Source organism: Cetorhinus maximus, chromosome 13 (assembly GCF_964194155.1).
Source record: "Cetorhinus maximus chromosome 13, sCetMax3.hap1.1, whole genome shotgun sequence".
In the NCBI taxonomy this organism is placed as follows: domain Eukaryota; kingdom Metazoa; phylum Chordata; class Chondrichthyes; order Lamniformes; family Cetorhinidae; genus Cetorhinus; species Cetorhinus maximus.
The window spans coordinates 29,716,327-29,732,196 of NC_135891.1; the positions used below are offsets into that span (position 1 = coordinate 29,716,327).

Below are 15,870 nucleotides of genomic sequence, written 5' to 3' on the forward strand. Positions count from 1 at the left end.
ACTCAAAACATTAACTCTGTTTCTCTCTCCACAGATGCTGTTAGACCTGCTGAGTTTTTCCAGCATTTTCTGTTTTTGATCCATATCACGTGACTCCCACCTCTCCACTCTGGCTTTGACAAAGGATGTGTATCCCTCATCTGGGTCCCTGAGGTTATGGAATGACTCAACCATTAAGAATTGAAAGGAAGATTGCGGGGCCTTTTGCCTTAGCAGACAAGCAGTCTCCTGTTGGCCATCCTGGGTTACGAAATGCAGATGGCCTTTGTATAGCTCTCTTCAAATTTGGTCTGTGCAACCCACAATGTGTCGTTAGTGGCTCTTCAGAGATAATGAGTTGCGAGTTTCTCCGATACTGCCAGGCAGCTCCTTTTTTTTGAGAGTCACAGACAGGCATAGGTTCAGCCATTTTAGACTCTTGTCCAGTTTGAAATTTTTAGAGATAGCAATGAGCATACCTCTATATATTTTATATCAAAAAATATACAGGGTGAGATCTTAGCCCCTCGCACACGGTACAAACGAATTAGGAGGAGGTGTAGGCCACTCTGCCCCTCAAGCTTGCTCCATCATTTAATAAGATCGTGACTGATCTGATTGTAACCTCAACTCCGCATTCATGCCTACCCCTGATTACTTTTCACCCCTTGCTTATCAAGAATCTCTCTAGCTCTGCCTTAAAAATATTCAAAGACTCATCTTCCACCGCCTTTTGTGGCAGAGAATTCTAAAGACTCATGACCCTCTGAGAGAAGAAAATTCTCCTCATCTCTGCCCTAAATGAGTGACCCCTTATTTTTAAACAGTGATGCCTAGTTACAGATTCTCTCAAAAGAGGAAACATCCTCTCCACATCCACCTTGTCAAGACCCCTCAGGACCTTAAAGGTTTTCATCAGGTCGCCTCTTACTCTCCTAAACTCCAGTGGACACAAACCTAGCCTGTCCAACCTTTCCTCATAAGACAACCCCGCCCATTCCTGGTATTAGTATAGTAAACCTTTTCTGAACTGCTTCTAATGCATTTACATCTTCCCTTAAATAAGGATGCCGATACGGTACACAGTACTCCAGATGTGGTCTCACCAACGCCCTATATAACTGAAGCATAACCTCCCTACTTTTGTTTTCCATTCTTCTCACAATAAATTATACAATTGTATTTGCTTTCTTAATTACATGCTGTACCTGGATACTAGCCTTTTGTGATTCACGCACTAGGACACCCAGGTCCCTCTGCATCTCGGAGCTCTGCAATCTCTCACCATTTAGATAATATGCTTTTTTTTAGCTTTTTCTGCCAAAATGGACAATTTCACACTTGCCCTCATTATACTCCGTTTGCCAGATCTTTGCCCACTCACTTAACCTATCTATATCCCTTTATAACCTCCTTATGCCCTCTTTACAACTTGCTTTCCTACCTATCTTTGTGCCATCAGCAAATTTAACAACCATACCTTCAGTCCCTTCATCCAGGGCATTTATATAAATTGTAAAAATTTAAGACCCCACCACTGACCCCTGTGGCACACCACTGTTTACATCTTGCCACCCAGAAAAAGACCCATTTATACCAACTGTCTGTTTCCTGTACTCTAGGAGTGGTCTCACCAAAGCACTGTACCATTGCAGCAAGACTTCCTCATTCTTGAACTTCAGTCCCCTTGCAATAAAGGCCAAACATACCTCTGCCTTCCTCAATACTTGCTGTATCTGCTTACTGACTCTGTTTGTGTACAAGGACATTGGGATTCCTCTGAATGTCAAGATTTAATCGTTTCTCACTGTTTTTATTCTGTTCTTCCATTCGTCTTTTTTTCCTACCAAAGTGATTAACCACGCATTTACCCACATTTTCCAACTGCATTCTCTTGCCTAGTCAATTAACCTGTCTATATCCCTTTGCTGATTCCTTGGGAAGAATTTTAACTTTTTTTTTCTTTAATTCTTTCCTGGGATGTGGGTGTTGCTGGCAAGGCCAACATTTGTTGCTCATCCCACCACCGCCTTGAAGTGCTGCAGTCCATCTGGTGTAGGTACACCCACACTGTTGTTAGGAAGGGAATTCCAGAATCTTGATCGAGTGACAATGAAGGAACAGTGATTATATTTCCAAGTCAGGATGGTGTGTGGCTTGAAGGGGAACTTTCAGGCGATGGTGCTCCCATGCATCTGCTGCCCTTGTCCTACTATGTTAGAGGTCGCAGATTTGGAAGGCGCTGTCAAAGGAGCCTTGGTGAGATACTGCAGTCCATCTTTTACATAGTACATACTGCTGCCACTGTGTATCAGTGGTGAAGGGAATAAATGTTAAGTTGGTGGTAAGAATACTAATCAAGTGGGCTGCTTTGTCCTGGATATTGAGCTTCTTGAATGTTATTGCTGCTGCAGCCATCCAGGCAAGTGGAGAGTATTCCATCACACTCCTGACTTGTGCCTTGTAGATGGTGGACAAGGTTTGGGGAGTCAGGAAGTCAGTTACTCACTGCAGAATTCCCAGTCTCTGGCCTGCTCTTGTAGCCACAGTTTTTATATGACTGGTCCAGTTCAGTTTCTTGTCAATTGGAACTGCCAGGATGTTAATAGTGTGAAATTCAGTGATGGTAATGTCAAGGGAAAATGATTAGATTCTCTCTTGTTTGAGATGGTCATTGCCTGGCACCCATGTGGTTCAAATGTTATTTGCCCAAGCCTGAATGTTATCCAGGTGTTGCTGCATTTGGACACAGACTGCTTCAGTATCTGAGAAGTCGCGAATGGTACAGAACATTGTGCAATCATTGGTGAACATCCCTCACTTCCGACCTTATGATGGAGGGAAGGTGATCGATGAAGCAGCTGAAGATGATTGGACCTAGGACATAAACCTGAAGAACTCCTGTTGTAATGTCCTGGAGCTGAGATGACTATGAACCTGCTCAGAGCAGGGGAGGCCAGCAGTGGGTGAGAACCCCCAGAAAGTTCATGAAGCAGGCTTTGCTACGGCTGTTTATCTCAGCTATGGCATTAACATCCTGCTTCTGGGTTTGGCTCTGTTGGGACCTCAAATAGAAAATGTGTGGTGACAACTGCTCTTCAAATAAAGAATTTTATAGCCTTGGTAAAGGGAGGGAAGTAGGAGAAAAATACATTTGGGGTCAGGAAATTGCCTGAATAGTTTAAAACGGTAAAACATGAGATGGTCCTTTCTTTCAGGTCTTTCCTTGCTCAGGGCCTCCTGGTGGCCACTGAGACATTCCATTCAGTAATTGAACCATACCAGCTAGGGAGGATTCCTGCTTTAATTTTTGGGCTGTGTTGAATTCAGTGATTTTTTTTTTCCCCTTCCATACTTATCATTTTCCTCTATTTACCTCAGTGAACAGTGAATGGTCACACATCAGCAATGTGTGGCTGACTCATGTCCCCTCTCATTAGTCACAACGATATGCCATCTTCCTTATTCCAGTTTTTAAAAAAGTGCTCCTTATATTTTATTACATAAATACAATGTGAATAAGGAATGGAAGTTAAGATAAGTTCACCCTAGTCCACACAACAATAAATTTACCCTGATGGTAATGTTAGGAAAGCCTTATTGAGCTTGCCCCCATCAGAGTTTATGTCAATTGTGTCATTTGTCCAGTAGAACTGCTGAAGTTTAATTGCCTTTTTCCTGAACTTTTCTGGAGCAATATTATTGTAATATGGAAAGAGAGAAACACTAATGTTTCCTTATAATTAATATTAAGCACAAATATAATGAATATTAATCGCCTTTCAACACAATCAAGCTAAGCAAAAAAAAAGAACAATCTTTGATGCATGCTGCTAATTATTCTTTAAAAACATTCAGGAAAGTTTTTTAGTAACTAGAATTTATATCCTTGCACTGTGAAGAACCAAATTTTTATGTCTCACTCCCATCACATAGGATATACAACTTGTGTTGTGAAGAGACAGATTTGTCGTAATGAATTTTTCCTTTAAATTTACTGAGCAAAGTTGGGTAGTCTATAGAGAGAGGGAGAAAGACAGACAGACAGAAACCGGTGGCTGAAAGCTATATGAGGAGGCAAGCCCACGCCAGAGTGTGGGGTTTTGGGGTGTAGAATCATTTAGAGGTGGGCTGCTGATCCCTGGAGGGATACTTGGAGGCCAGATGCAGAGGCTCTTCAGCCAGGCACGTGGATCCAGAAGGTAAGTGTTAAGGCACTCACCAAGCCTTCGACTCAATGAAGCTGCCGGGTCTCCTTGCAGCCTCATTATCAAATGCAAAGATCCAACCTACCTCCATGCAGAGGGTTGACCACCGGTACACCTTTCGACCTCAGCTACAGCCAAAAGTGAGGATTTGAGGCAAATTTGGGTCAGAAATCAGATTTTTCACCCTGCAATTTGCCATAAACATGTCTCTTTTATTTAAAGCTTCCCTCTTGTCTCCTCATTAGTAGGTGCCCCATTGATAGGTTTCTCACTGTTTACTTTTAAACATAAATGCTATTGGAACCAATTGTGATTTTTTTTTTCCTTTTGTCCGAGGAACAATGCTTAAATATGATACCCTACAGATAGGGGTGCAATCCATATGTTAGCTGATCACCTGTGACATTGCTCTCGCACACTCTGTGGTCTAGACTGCAATTGCAGTACTTAGGGGTGAATTTTCTCCCCATCGGGCGCGAAGCCGATCGCTGCCCATGATCGGCTGCATGCCGCCATTTTGTGTGGGTGGGCCAATTAAGGCCTGCCCAGTGTGACGCGTGCCTGGTAGCACTCAGCGCTACCTATGCGGGCGGGGGGAGGAGGCAGAGTCGGGGCCTGCGGTCTTTCGCAATTGAGAGCAAAAATCTCCCTGAGGCACGGAGCTGACTCAGGCAGATTAAGTTCAGTTTCAAAATTCAAAATGAAGACAGATAAAAATCATTTACACACATGTCCCCTCAAGTGACGGCATCACATGAGCTGGGACATGTTTATCAAATGTTCAAAAAATATTTATTAATTTAATAAACCCTTCATGAAACCTCATCCCGCCCATGGATGAGGTTTCATGAAAAATGCAAAGGCCGCCTGGGCTCTTCGCCTGCCTGACAACCTTAAGGTTAGATGGGCAGCCCTGTCAAATTGCTTAATTAGTTTCAAAAACAAAAATATCTGGAAAAACTCAGCAGATCTGACAGTATCTGCAGAGAGGAATACAGTTAACGTTTCGAGTCCATATGGCTCTTCATCAGAACTAAGGAAAAATAGAAAAGAAGTAAAATATAAGCTGGTTTAAGTGGGGGTGGGACAGGTAGAGCTGGATAGAGGGCCAGTGATAGGTGGAGATTGCCAAAAGATGTCATAGACAAAAGGACAAAGGGGTGTTGACGGTGGTGATATTAGCTAAGAAATGTGCTAATGGTGACAGGGCTGTCAACCGTGTCCGGCCCATCTCCCATGCATCCGCCCTCACACCTTCCTCTCCCTTCCAGAACCATGATAGGGTCCCCCTTGTCCTCACTTATCACCCCACCAGCCTCCGTATTCAAAGGATCATCCTCCGCCATTTCCGCCAACTCCAGCATGATGCCACCACCAAACACATCTTCCCTTCACCCACCTGGCGGCATCCCGCAGGGATTGTTCCCTCCGGGACACCCTGGTCCACTCCTCCATCACCCCCTACACCTCAACCCCCTCCCACGGCACCTTCCCATGCAATCGCAGAAGGTGCTACACCTGCCCCTTTACTTCCCCCATCCTCACCGTCCAAGGGCCCAAACACTCCTTTCAAGTGAAACAGCATTTCACTTGCACTTCCCTCAATTTAGTCTACTGCATTTGCTGCTCCCAATGCGGTTTTCTCTACATTGGAGAGACCAAACGCAGACTGGGTGACCGTTTTGCGGAACACCTTCGGTCTGTCCGCAAGCATGACCCAGACCGCCCTGTCGCTTGCCATTTCAACACACCACCCTGCTCTCATGCCCACATGTCCGTCCTTGGCCTGCTGCAATGTTCCAGTGAAGCTCAATGCAAACTGGAGGAACAGCACCTCATCTTCTGACTAAGTACTTTACAGCCTTCCGGACTTAATATTGAGTTCAACAACTTTAGATCATGAACTCTCTCCTCCATCCCCACCCCCTTTCCATTCCCTCTTTTTCCAATAATTTATATATATTTTTCTTTTCCCACCTATTTCCATTATTTTTAAATGTATTTCCATCCATTGTTTTATCTCTACCTTTTAGCCTATTTCGATCCCTTCCCCCCACCCCACCGCCACTAGGGCTATCTGTCCCTTGCTCGTCCTGCTTTCTACCCTTAATGTCACCATTAGCACATTTCTTAGCTAATATCACCACTGTCAACACCTCTTTGTCCTTTTGTCTATGACATCTTTTGGCAATCTCCACCTATCACTGGCCCTCTATCCAGCTCTACCTGTCCCACCCACCCTTAAACCAGCTTATATTTCACCTCTTTTCTATTTATCCTTAGTTCTGATGAAGAGTCATATGGACTCGAAACGTTAACTGTGTTCCTCTCCGCAGATGCCGTCAGACCTGCTGAGTTTTTCCAGCTATTTTTGTTTTTGTTTCGGATTTCCAGCATCTGCAGTTTTTTGCTTTTTGCTTAATTAGTTTATTAATGGCCTTAACAGGCCTTTGACAGTTCGGCGGGCGCGCAGCTGATTCCGGTGCGCGCCCGCCGAACAAAAGATCAGAATGACACACGGTGACGTCGGGACGCAGCCCCCGCATACTGAACAGAAAATCCTGGCCTTAGCTGCTGACCTGGTTTGACCAGAGGCACTGCTCAGGTAGTTTATATTAATCCACCTTTAAATGTTGTTTAGTGGGAGAAATTCGCAGATTGTAAATTTCTGGCAGAATAGTCAAATGGGAGTTTGGCTTCACATCTCGTCTGGAAGACTGCCACTTAAGGCAATGCGGTATGCTCAAAACTGAACAAGGGTGTCATTCTAGATTGTGTTAAAATCCTGATTTCAAGCTTGGGGATGCAACCTTCTGACTCAAATGTGAGGTTGCTATCAACTGATCCCAGCTGGTACATGCTCCAAAGCTGTCTAAAGTGGTTTCATGCTCTTGTGCTCTGCCAGATTTTGAAGGAAGAAAAAATTGAGGACATTGGGTTTAGATTTATTAGGTAATAATTATTTTGGATAGGAGGCATTCGTGAGTTTCAGCTGCAGACCAGTTACACACAAGTGCCCATCAGCGGCACAGTGATAACAACTCACAACATTTGCAATTACCTTTTTGGCTTTTCCTGATTCAAAGGAAACAATTTGAACTCAACAGAAATCCTGTTTTCTTATAGAAAGACCTCGTATCACTTCTGAGCCACAGGATGTGGATGTTACTCTGGGAAACACAGTTTACTTCACCTGCCGGGCAGAGGGCAACCCTAAGCCCAACATCATCTGGTTGCACAATAAGTGAGTATCAGTGTAAAAACATAAGTGGAGCCATTCATAAGTGGTGGTTGATAATCAGAATCAACTTCAGTAAAGACTGCAGAAAAAATAGTAACTACATGTATTAAGATGCAAAATTACTTGGTGTTATCATACTGCCCACTTGTGGGTCTTTCATACTGATTTTAGTTTGTATAATTACTTTTTGAAGTCAAAATGCCCTTGAACTTATAATTTAAAGTGTTTGTCAAGTACATATACCTTGCCAGAATAGCAAAGGCTAAGTTTACTTTGGGTAACTCTTTCATATTTCACAGTGGCTAATCATTGCAAGAGGTATGAAAACCACTTTAAATAAACAGAGGAAAATAATTGTGACATGAGAATGTAGGCAATGTTGCTAAGACAAGAACTAAAATTTCACTGGTAGATTAGAGAAAGATACAATAATAGAATGGCTGTAAAGAGATTAGCTATCAATCACAATAATTGGGAGCAGCAATAATCTGCTCCCTGTAACAAAAGAACCCTTTATGGGGAGAGGATACTGATACCAAACAGGAATTAGCTGACTTAGCACAGGTGGCTATGGCATTGTTGAAGAGGTAGGTTCTGAAGGTGTTTTTGCAGCTAGAAATAAATAAGGTGAGGTCTAATGGTTCAGCAAGATTGTTCTCAAGTTTAAGACTGCACCATTAATGATGGAGTGAAACACAGAAAGCTGCTGTCAGAATAGCTGAGAGTGCAAATCTGGACTTGAGAAGGGATGATAGAGTGATGGGCATGGAAGTGAGCAATGTTACACAAGCTAGGTAGATGGTTTTGCTGATGGCCAGGATGTGAGCTTTGCGACACAGTCCATGGTCAAGTAGGACAATGTAGGCGTGCACTGTACGGTCTGCCTTGAAGAAGCAGGTAAGAGGTAGTTAGAATCAGCCAGTTGATTGCAGAGTTTCTTGCTAGAGCCTAACTGGTTAAGTGAAGGCTTGCAAATCTGTTGCAGCTCCAGTTCATTCACAATTTCAGACAGTAAGTAGTTGTTATTATGACACGTTCTTAGTAAATGACGTATCCTATGTAGTCTTTGGCTAGACAATTCATTATTACAAATTACACAAACTGCAAATTAATAAATCACAACAAATGTTATTATATTTGTTACAGTGTTGAGTTAGAAGGATCATCCCATCTGCTGTTTGTTGAATCTTGCTGTCAACACTTTGGTCACCCAAGGAACAAACGTGTTTACTGTTTAATTGGATGCCAATTGTTCTGGGGCATCCAATCTAACCATCGCCCCTTGACATTCAATGGCATTACGATCACTGAATGCCTGACTATCAACATCCTAGGAGTTACCATTGACCAGAAACTGAACTGGACTAGCCATCTAGATACTGTGGCTACAAGAGTAGGTCAGAGGCTAGGAATCTTGCGCTGAGTAACTCACCTCCTGACTCCCCAAAGCTTGTCCACAATCTACAAGGCACAAGTCAGGAGTGTGATGGAATACTCTTCCCTTGCCTGGATGAGTGCAGCTCCAACAGCACTCAGAAAGTTTGACACCATTCAGGTCAAAGCAGCCTGCTTGATTGGCATCCCATCCACAAACATTCACTCCCTCCACCACCGAAGCACAGTGGCAGCAGTGTGTACCATCTACAAGATGCACTGCAGAAACACACCAAGGCTCCTTAGACAGCACCTTCCAAATCCAAACCCACGACCACTACGATCTAGAAGGACAAGGGCAGCAGATACATGGGACCACCACCACCTGGAAATTCTCCTCCAAGCCACTCACCATCCTAACTTGGAAATATATCGCTGTTCCTTCATTGTCGCTGGATCAAAATCCTGGAACTCCCTCCCTAACAGCACTGTGGGTGCACCACATGGACTGCAACAGTTCAAGGAGGTAGCTCACCACCACCTTCTCAAGGGCAATTAGGGATGGGTAATAAATGCTGGTGTAGACAGCAAAGCCCACATCCCTTGTATGAATTAAAAAAAAGAGACACAGGATACTACACAAAAATAAATTCAGAAAAACAAGGCGACTGTTGCTAAGCAACATCTTTGGCCCAATTATTTTAATCCTTATCTTTTTGAGTCACATAGTTGCCTCATAAAACTGCATTCTAGAGATCAGAAGTTGATTATTTTTATAAGTCAGCATGAGAATACATACCAACACACAATGTTACAAAGAAAGAAAGAACTTGCATTTGTGTAGTGCCTTTCAAAATCTAAAAACATCCCCAAAAGCTTTACAGCCAATTAAATACTTTTGAAGTGTCGTCACTATTGTAATGTAGGAAAACGCAGCAGCCAAACTGCACACAGCAAGATCACACAAAGAGCAGTGAGAGAAATGACCGAGTCATCTGTTTTTCAGTGATGTTGGTCGAGGGATAAATGCTGACCAGGACTCCAAGGGAGCTCCCCTGCTGATCTCTGGGAAAAATATCATGAGATCTTTTATACCCACCTAAGCGGGTAGACAAGGGCCTCAGTACACATTTGTAAAAGAAACTGGCATATGTCCTCTGTTACTACTTTATCTGTTAACTTGTGCTGCTTTTGGGGATCACACCAAGTCTACCAAGGGGTTAACATGGTATAGATTTGTTCAGTTACGCATTAGCCCACTTATTGTCTTTTTGAATTTGTGGGTGGTCTTCCTTTGTCAACAGTTTGGTAATATTTCTTCATAACTGAATTTTCCAGAATATCCACAGACTGTTCGGTAAAAGAAGCTATTTGAACTTGAAGTTGAGCTTATTCCCCACAATATTTCATGGATTACAACTTAATTAAACATCCTTCACGTTTATATTGGTTCAGGGTGATTTATAGAGAGAGCTATGGGCAAAGACCTCTCTCCGTGCCCAAAGCATTTATTGCACTGCAAGAATATTTATGGAACTTGTTTTCTGATAAGGTTATTGAACAGTTCACACAGCTGTGTGATACTTCATACACTTCAGCTGTTATGTAGCAAGCAGATGGGACACTTTGAAACAATTTTTGCCTTTCTAAACAAATGTCACGTTTCTGCAACTTTTGTATAGCAGTGATTATTTCTTTCCCTTCTTCCTCCTTTCGCTTGGTTAAACTCATGATCTTCAATCACTTTATTAATATTCTTCATCTGTACTACATTAAGAATCTTAAGCAAACATATAAAACTGAAGGATAGGAAAAGACCAATTGGTTCACCAAGCCTGTCCCATTCTGGCATAATGTCACTTTCGTACACCATCAGCCTATTCCTCCTCTCCTCTTCCCCCCTCCTGCAATTCCTCTTCCCCACCCCATCACAAAATTTCCAAGAGGGGCAAAATGCAGGGGAAAACCAGAGGCCAATTTAGGAAAGAACTCTAGGAAATTGCCCTGAAGGTGATAGAGGCAACTGCAATGAATAACTGGCACAGCGACCAGTGACCCAACTACCTTCTATATGTTGATCATGCTCAGGAACTTGCCCAGCTGCCCTTTGGAATTCTTGCAGTAAATCTGCACCCGTTGCAACTTACTCCAGAAGCTGATGACTTTCTGCAATAAGAAGTAACTAATAGCATGTAACCTCCTTATACTTATCCACTATAACCTTTGTAGCATGAATAATCTACCCATTTCAATTAAGTCTAATCCTTTTATTATTTTCAAGACCCACTTCAAAATCTATACTTTTCTAAAGTAAAAAACCCCAGCTCTAAATGTGTTTTGGTAACTAAGGGCTCCCCAGTTCCATTTATTAGTGGCCCTGCTCTGTATCTTTTCCAAGGAGTCCATATCCCCATTCCTGAGAGCACCGAAAGTGGACAATGTATTCTAGATGCAGCTTGACCAAGGCCTTTTGCAGAAGGCCTTATTTTTCTTGTTTTATATTTAGTTGTCCTGGCAGTACATCCTAATACCCTATGTTGGACTAATTAATGGCTTTGATCATCGACTTTCAATTACTTATGTCCTATAGTCCAGGCTTTCTCCTGCTCAGCAGCCTTCAGTACGCATATATGCATGTTGTACACATGTTTGGAGCCACCCCTAGCCAAGTGCATCCTGATATAATTGCTTATATTAAAATTCACCTGCCAGACATTGGCCCATTCCCCCTTTGCATAGTTTCTCCAATCCTTCACGCAGATTGGTGATAAAAACAGTGAAGAGCAATGTCCCCAACACCAATTCCTCAGCCCCCATAAGAAAGTTCACCATTAATAGCTGCTTTCCGCCTATGTGCATGCAACCAGTTCCTTATCCAATCCAAAATCTGCCCATAAGACTCAACTTTTCTTAGCCTTTTGTACAGCAATTCCATAAAGGCATTTTGGAAATCTAGACACTCACGCCTGGATTTTCATCACCGAGGTGGGTTCTGGGAGCTGGGAAAATTCCCAGCCCGACCCGCTGGTTTCAGGAGAAAGTGCCCGCAAAGGCACGCGATGACGTCGGGACACACGCCCAACATCACCACGCGTCCCGCTTGCCAACGGGAAAATGCTGCCCTTTAAAAAACCTAGCCTGACTCCATGAAAATTGCAGAGGAGGAGGGCAAGCCTGTCCCCGCAATGGAGCCTGCCAGGTCCGGCATGCAGGTTGCAGACTCACGACCCAAACCAATCCACACCCTTAAAAGGCACTCCTGAAAATTGCAGATATCAGGAATGGGGTCGGAATCCTGGAACCGGGGCCCGCCTGCCATTTTTAAATGCCTCCCGGGTCATCTCGACTCAAGGCCTCAATGTAAACCAAGCTTTCACCATCCAACAGCTTTGTTACCTCACCTCTTCAAAAAAAATCAACAAAGTTGGTGAGACAGAATCTACTAGAAGTCAGATTCCTTAATAACCCTCCCTGTTTTAAGATCACTGTGCTGTGCATCTCCAATGGCCTCTTCTAGCAATTTGCCTATAATGAGGCAAGTTGGCCTATTATTTTCCAGTTCTGATTCATTGCTCTTTTTAAATATTGGTACCACACAGGTTTCTCTTCAGCCTATGGGAATAATCTCCAACCCAACAAGGTATTTAAATATATGAAAACATGGCTTATAGAGCATAGTCCCCATTTCTTTGAACTCCCTGAGATGAAATACTGTCTGGCCTTGTGCCCAATCTTTTTTAAGAGCATATATTTCCTATAGAGCAAAGACTATATCCGCATTTACTTAACACATTTAATTGTAGCTTCAACCTTATTTTGTATTGGTTAACCCAGTCTGTAGTATTAAGACTGGTGCAAAGTAGCAATTTAAAACCTCTGCCATATATCCTGTTAATTCTCTGAGAGTTCAACTAATATTTATTACATACGAGCATATGAATTAGGAGCAGGAGTAGGCCACTCAGCCCCTCGGGCCTGCTGCACGACTCAATAAGATTGTAACCTCAACTCCAGATTCCTGCCTACCCCGATAACCTTTCACCCCCCCCCTTCCTTATCAAAAATCTAGCTACCTCTGCCTTAAAAATATTCAAAGACTCTCTTCCTCAAAAGGCAGCTGAAGCACAGTTCCAAAGACTCAACCCTCTCAGAGAAAAAATTTCACCTCATCTCTGTCTTAAATGGGCGACTCCTTATTTTTAAACAGTGAACCCTAGTTCTAGATTCTCCCACAAAAGGAGACATCCCCTCCGCATCCACCCTGACAAGACCCTTCAGGATCTTACATGTTTCAATCAAGTTGCCTCTTACTCTTCTAAACTCCAGCGGATACAAGCCTAGCCTGTCCAATCTTTTCTCACAAGACAAGCCACCGGGTATTATTCCAGGTATTATTCTGGTAAGCCTTCTCTGAACTCCTTCCAGCAAATTTACATCCTTCCTTAAATAAGGAGACCAGCACTGTACACAGTGCTCCGAAAAGGTCTCACCAATGCCCTGTCTAACTGAAGTATAACCTCCCTACTTTTGTATTCAATTGCCCTCGCAATAAACAATAACATTCTATTAGCTTTCCTAATTACTTGCTGTACCTGCATGCAAATTTTTTTCAATTCTTGCACTAGGACACCCATTCCCCTCTGCATCTCAGAGCTCTGCAAGCTCTCACTATTTAGATAATATGCTTCTTTTTTAATCTTTCTGCAAGAACGGACAATTTCCCACATTATACTCCATTTGCCAGATCTTTGCTCACTCACTTAACCTATCTATATCCCTTTGTAGCCTCCTCATGTCCTCTTCACAACTTACTTCCCTACGCATCTTTGTGTCATCAACAAATTTAGCAACCATTCCTTCCGTCCCTTCATCCAAGTCGTTTATATAAATTGTAAAAAGTTGAGGCCCAGCACTGATCCCTGTGACACATCGCTTGTTACATCTTGCCAACCACGAAATGTCTACTCCCTGTTTCCTGTTACCTAGCCAGCTTCTATCCATGGCAGTATGTTACCCTCTACGTCATGAGCTTTTATTTTCTGCAATAACCTTTGACGTGGCACCTTATCAAATGCCTTCTGAAATTCTAAGTACAGTACATCCACTAGTTCACCTTTATCCACAGCACATGTTACTTCTTCAAAGAACTCCAAAAAATTGGATAAACATGATTTCCCTTTAACAAACCATGTTGACTCTGTCTGATTACCTTGAATTTTTTGAAGTGACCAGATTTAGCGTCTTTAATAATAGCTTCTAACATTTTCCCTGTGGCAGTTCCCTATTATTTTTTCAAATTAGCAAGCTCTGGCTTGTATGAAAACTGGACCATATTTAATTCATTGCTAGCAGTAGGAACCATGTAAATGCAGTATACACTTGTCCACAAGTCCATTATCCATCATTTAACATTGAGTAACCTGCCGGGAATTAAAATCTGAGGCATCTCCACAGTCACTTTTAAAATAACCACAACATGACCAGGGCAAGAACAGTAAGAATGTGAAGCTTGTGTTTATTTTTGAGTATTGCATTCATAATTCTTTGTTGTATTCTTGAATGAACTATTTATTTTAGATTTGGTTACTGTATATCTTTGCGCAAGCTCCCATGCTGCATCATCATTACTTATTTATGTCCCCTCAGTAATGAGATAGATATGAAAGATGATAATCGTGTGAACCTATTGGAAGATGGCACACTGATGATTCAGGACATAAAAGAGTCGGACCAAGGTGCCTACCAGTGCATGGCCAAAAATGTTGCAGGAGAGGTCAAGACGAATGAAGTAATCCTCCGGTATTTTGGAACACCATGTAAGGAAGCAGAAATGCATTTGAGCATTTTTGTTACTCTATGTTTTATTGTTTTCTCCATAAGAGGCGTTATCCTAGATCATAAGATAATAACATCATAAGAAATAGGAGCAGCAGTAGACCACCGAAGAAGATCATTCAACACATGTCTATGCAATGCTAGTTTTTCAACTGGAGTTTACTAAATCGTTTCTACTGTAACCTTCCATATTCTTCCTTTTGCTAAATAGTCATCTGATTCACTTTTATGAATGATCCTTGCCTCAGTAGCCACGTGTGGTATAGCATTCCATATTTTAATAAACCTATGTGATTTTTAAAAATTTCTCCCTTTGTTATTCTAGCCATAACTCTGATTCTATTCTCCCTTATACTAAATAAAAGGTTATGCTTTTATTGCATTTCAAACAAAACTCATGTTAAATGCTTGTGGTATTATTTTGCGGTATAATGTTTTGTTCTTCGGCAGAAGATTTAATAAAGGTGATTCATATTAGTGAATTTAGCATTAGAAAAGTGATCATAGCATAATCTCTTTAAGATAGTCAATGGCTTTTTATTTTAAGATGAGGCTATCCACTTTTTATCTATGATTATTTTTTACTGTCTCACTGTTGGAATTTTTTGTTTGGCTCATAATGTGAAGCAATATGTGGTGCAAGTCTTGAGATTTTTACCTTTACAATTAAATTCAATTAATGAAAACATAAATTTTGTAATAGCTACTGCAAACATTTTTCATAAAGTACTGTTATTCTATTACCCTAAACTTCAGAAGATGAGCACATATGTAAACCAGGCTCATATACAACTAATTGATTGGAGATTAACTAACACACACATCAGAAATTACATTCAACTTATCAGACAGGGTGAAAGGCATCTCTCTCATTCTTAATGTTAATTTCTTAATGTTAGTGGAGTAAACTTTGATTTGTGGGAAACTGACATGATTCAATTTTAAACGTTTTTAAACTTTTGTTTTTTTTAATGTATGGCCAAAATTATCAGTTGTTTGACAGTTATTCTAACATAATGTTCCCCCCAAAATAACTTTTTTGATCTGTAATCTTCAATACTTGTGTGCCTAATGTTAGTGAAGCAAATATGTAACTAAGCACCATGAATCTACGCTATGCAGTAGATGTGTACCGTAGCAGAATTTCAAAAGAACATATACACAATGCACTTCAAAATGTATTGAAAACTCTTCAGTTAATAATGTCCTTTCAGAAAGTTGCTTTATAGAAGT

The 15,870-nt window shown here is 41.7% G+C and overlaps 1 protein-coding gene across 1 annotated transcript in view; it reads left to right on the top strand.

The window, feature by feature from the left end:
- The window catches only part of LOC144688513 (peroxidasin homolog), a 229,769-nt gene that overhangs the window by 157,811 nt on the left and 56,088 nt on the right, over positions 1 to 15,870 (top strand). Inside the window, exons 8-9 of the mRNA XM_078555175.1 lie at positions 7,314 to 7,431; positions 14,449 to 14,618. Coding sequence (XP_078411301.1) covers positions 7,314 to 7,431; positions 14,449 to 14,618 — 288 coding nt within the window. The remainder of the gene's footprint in view (positions 1 to 7,313; positions 7,432 to 14,448; positions 14,619 to 15,870) is intronic.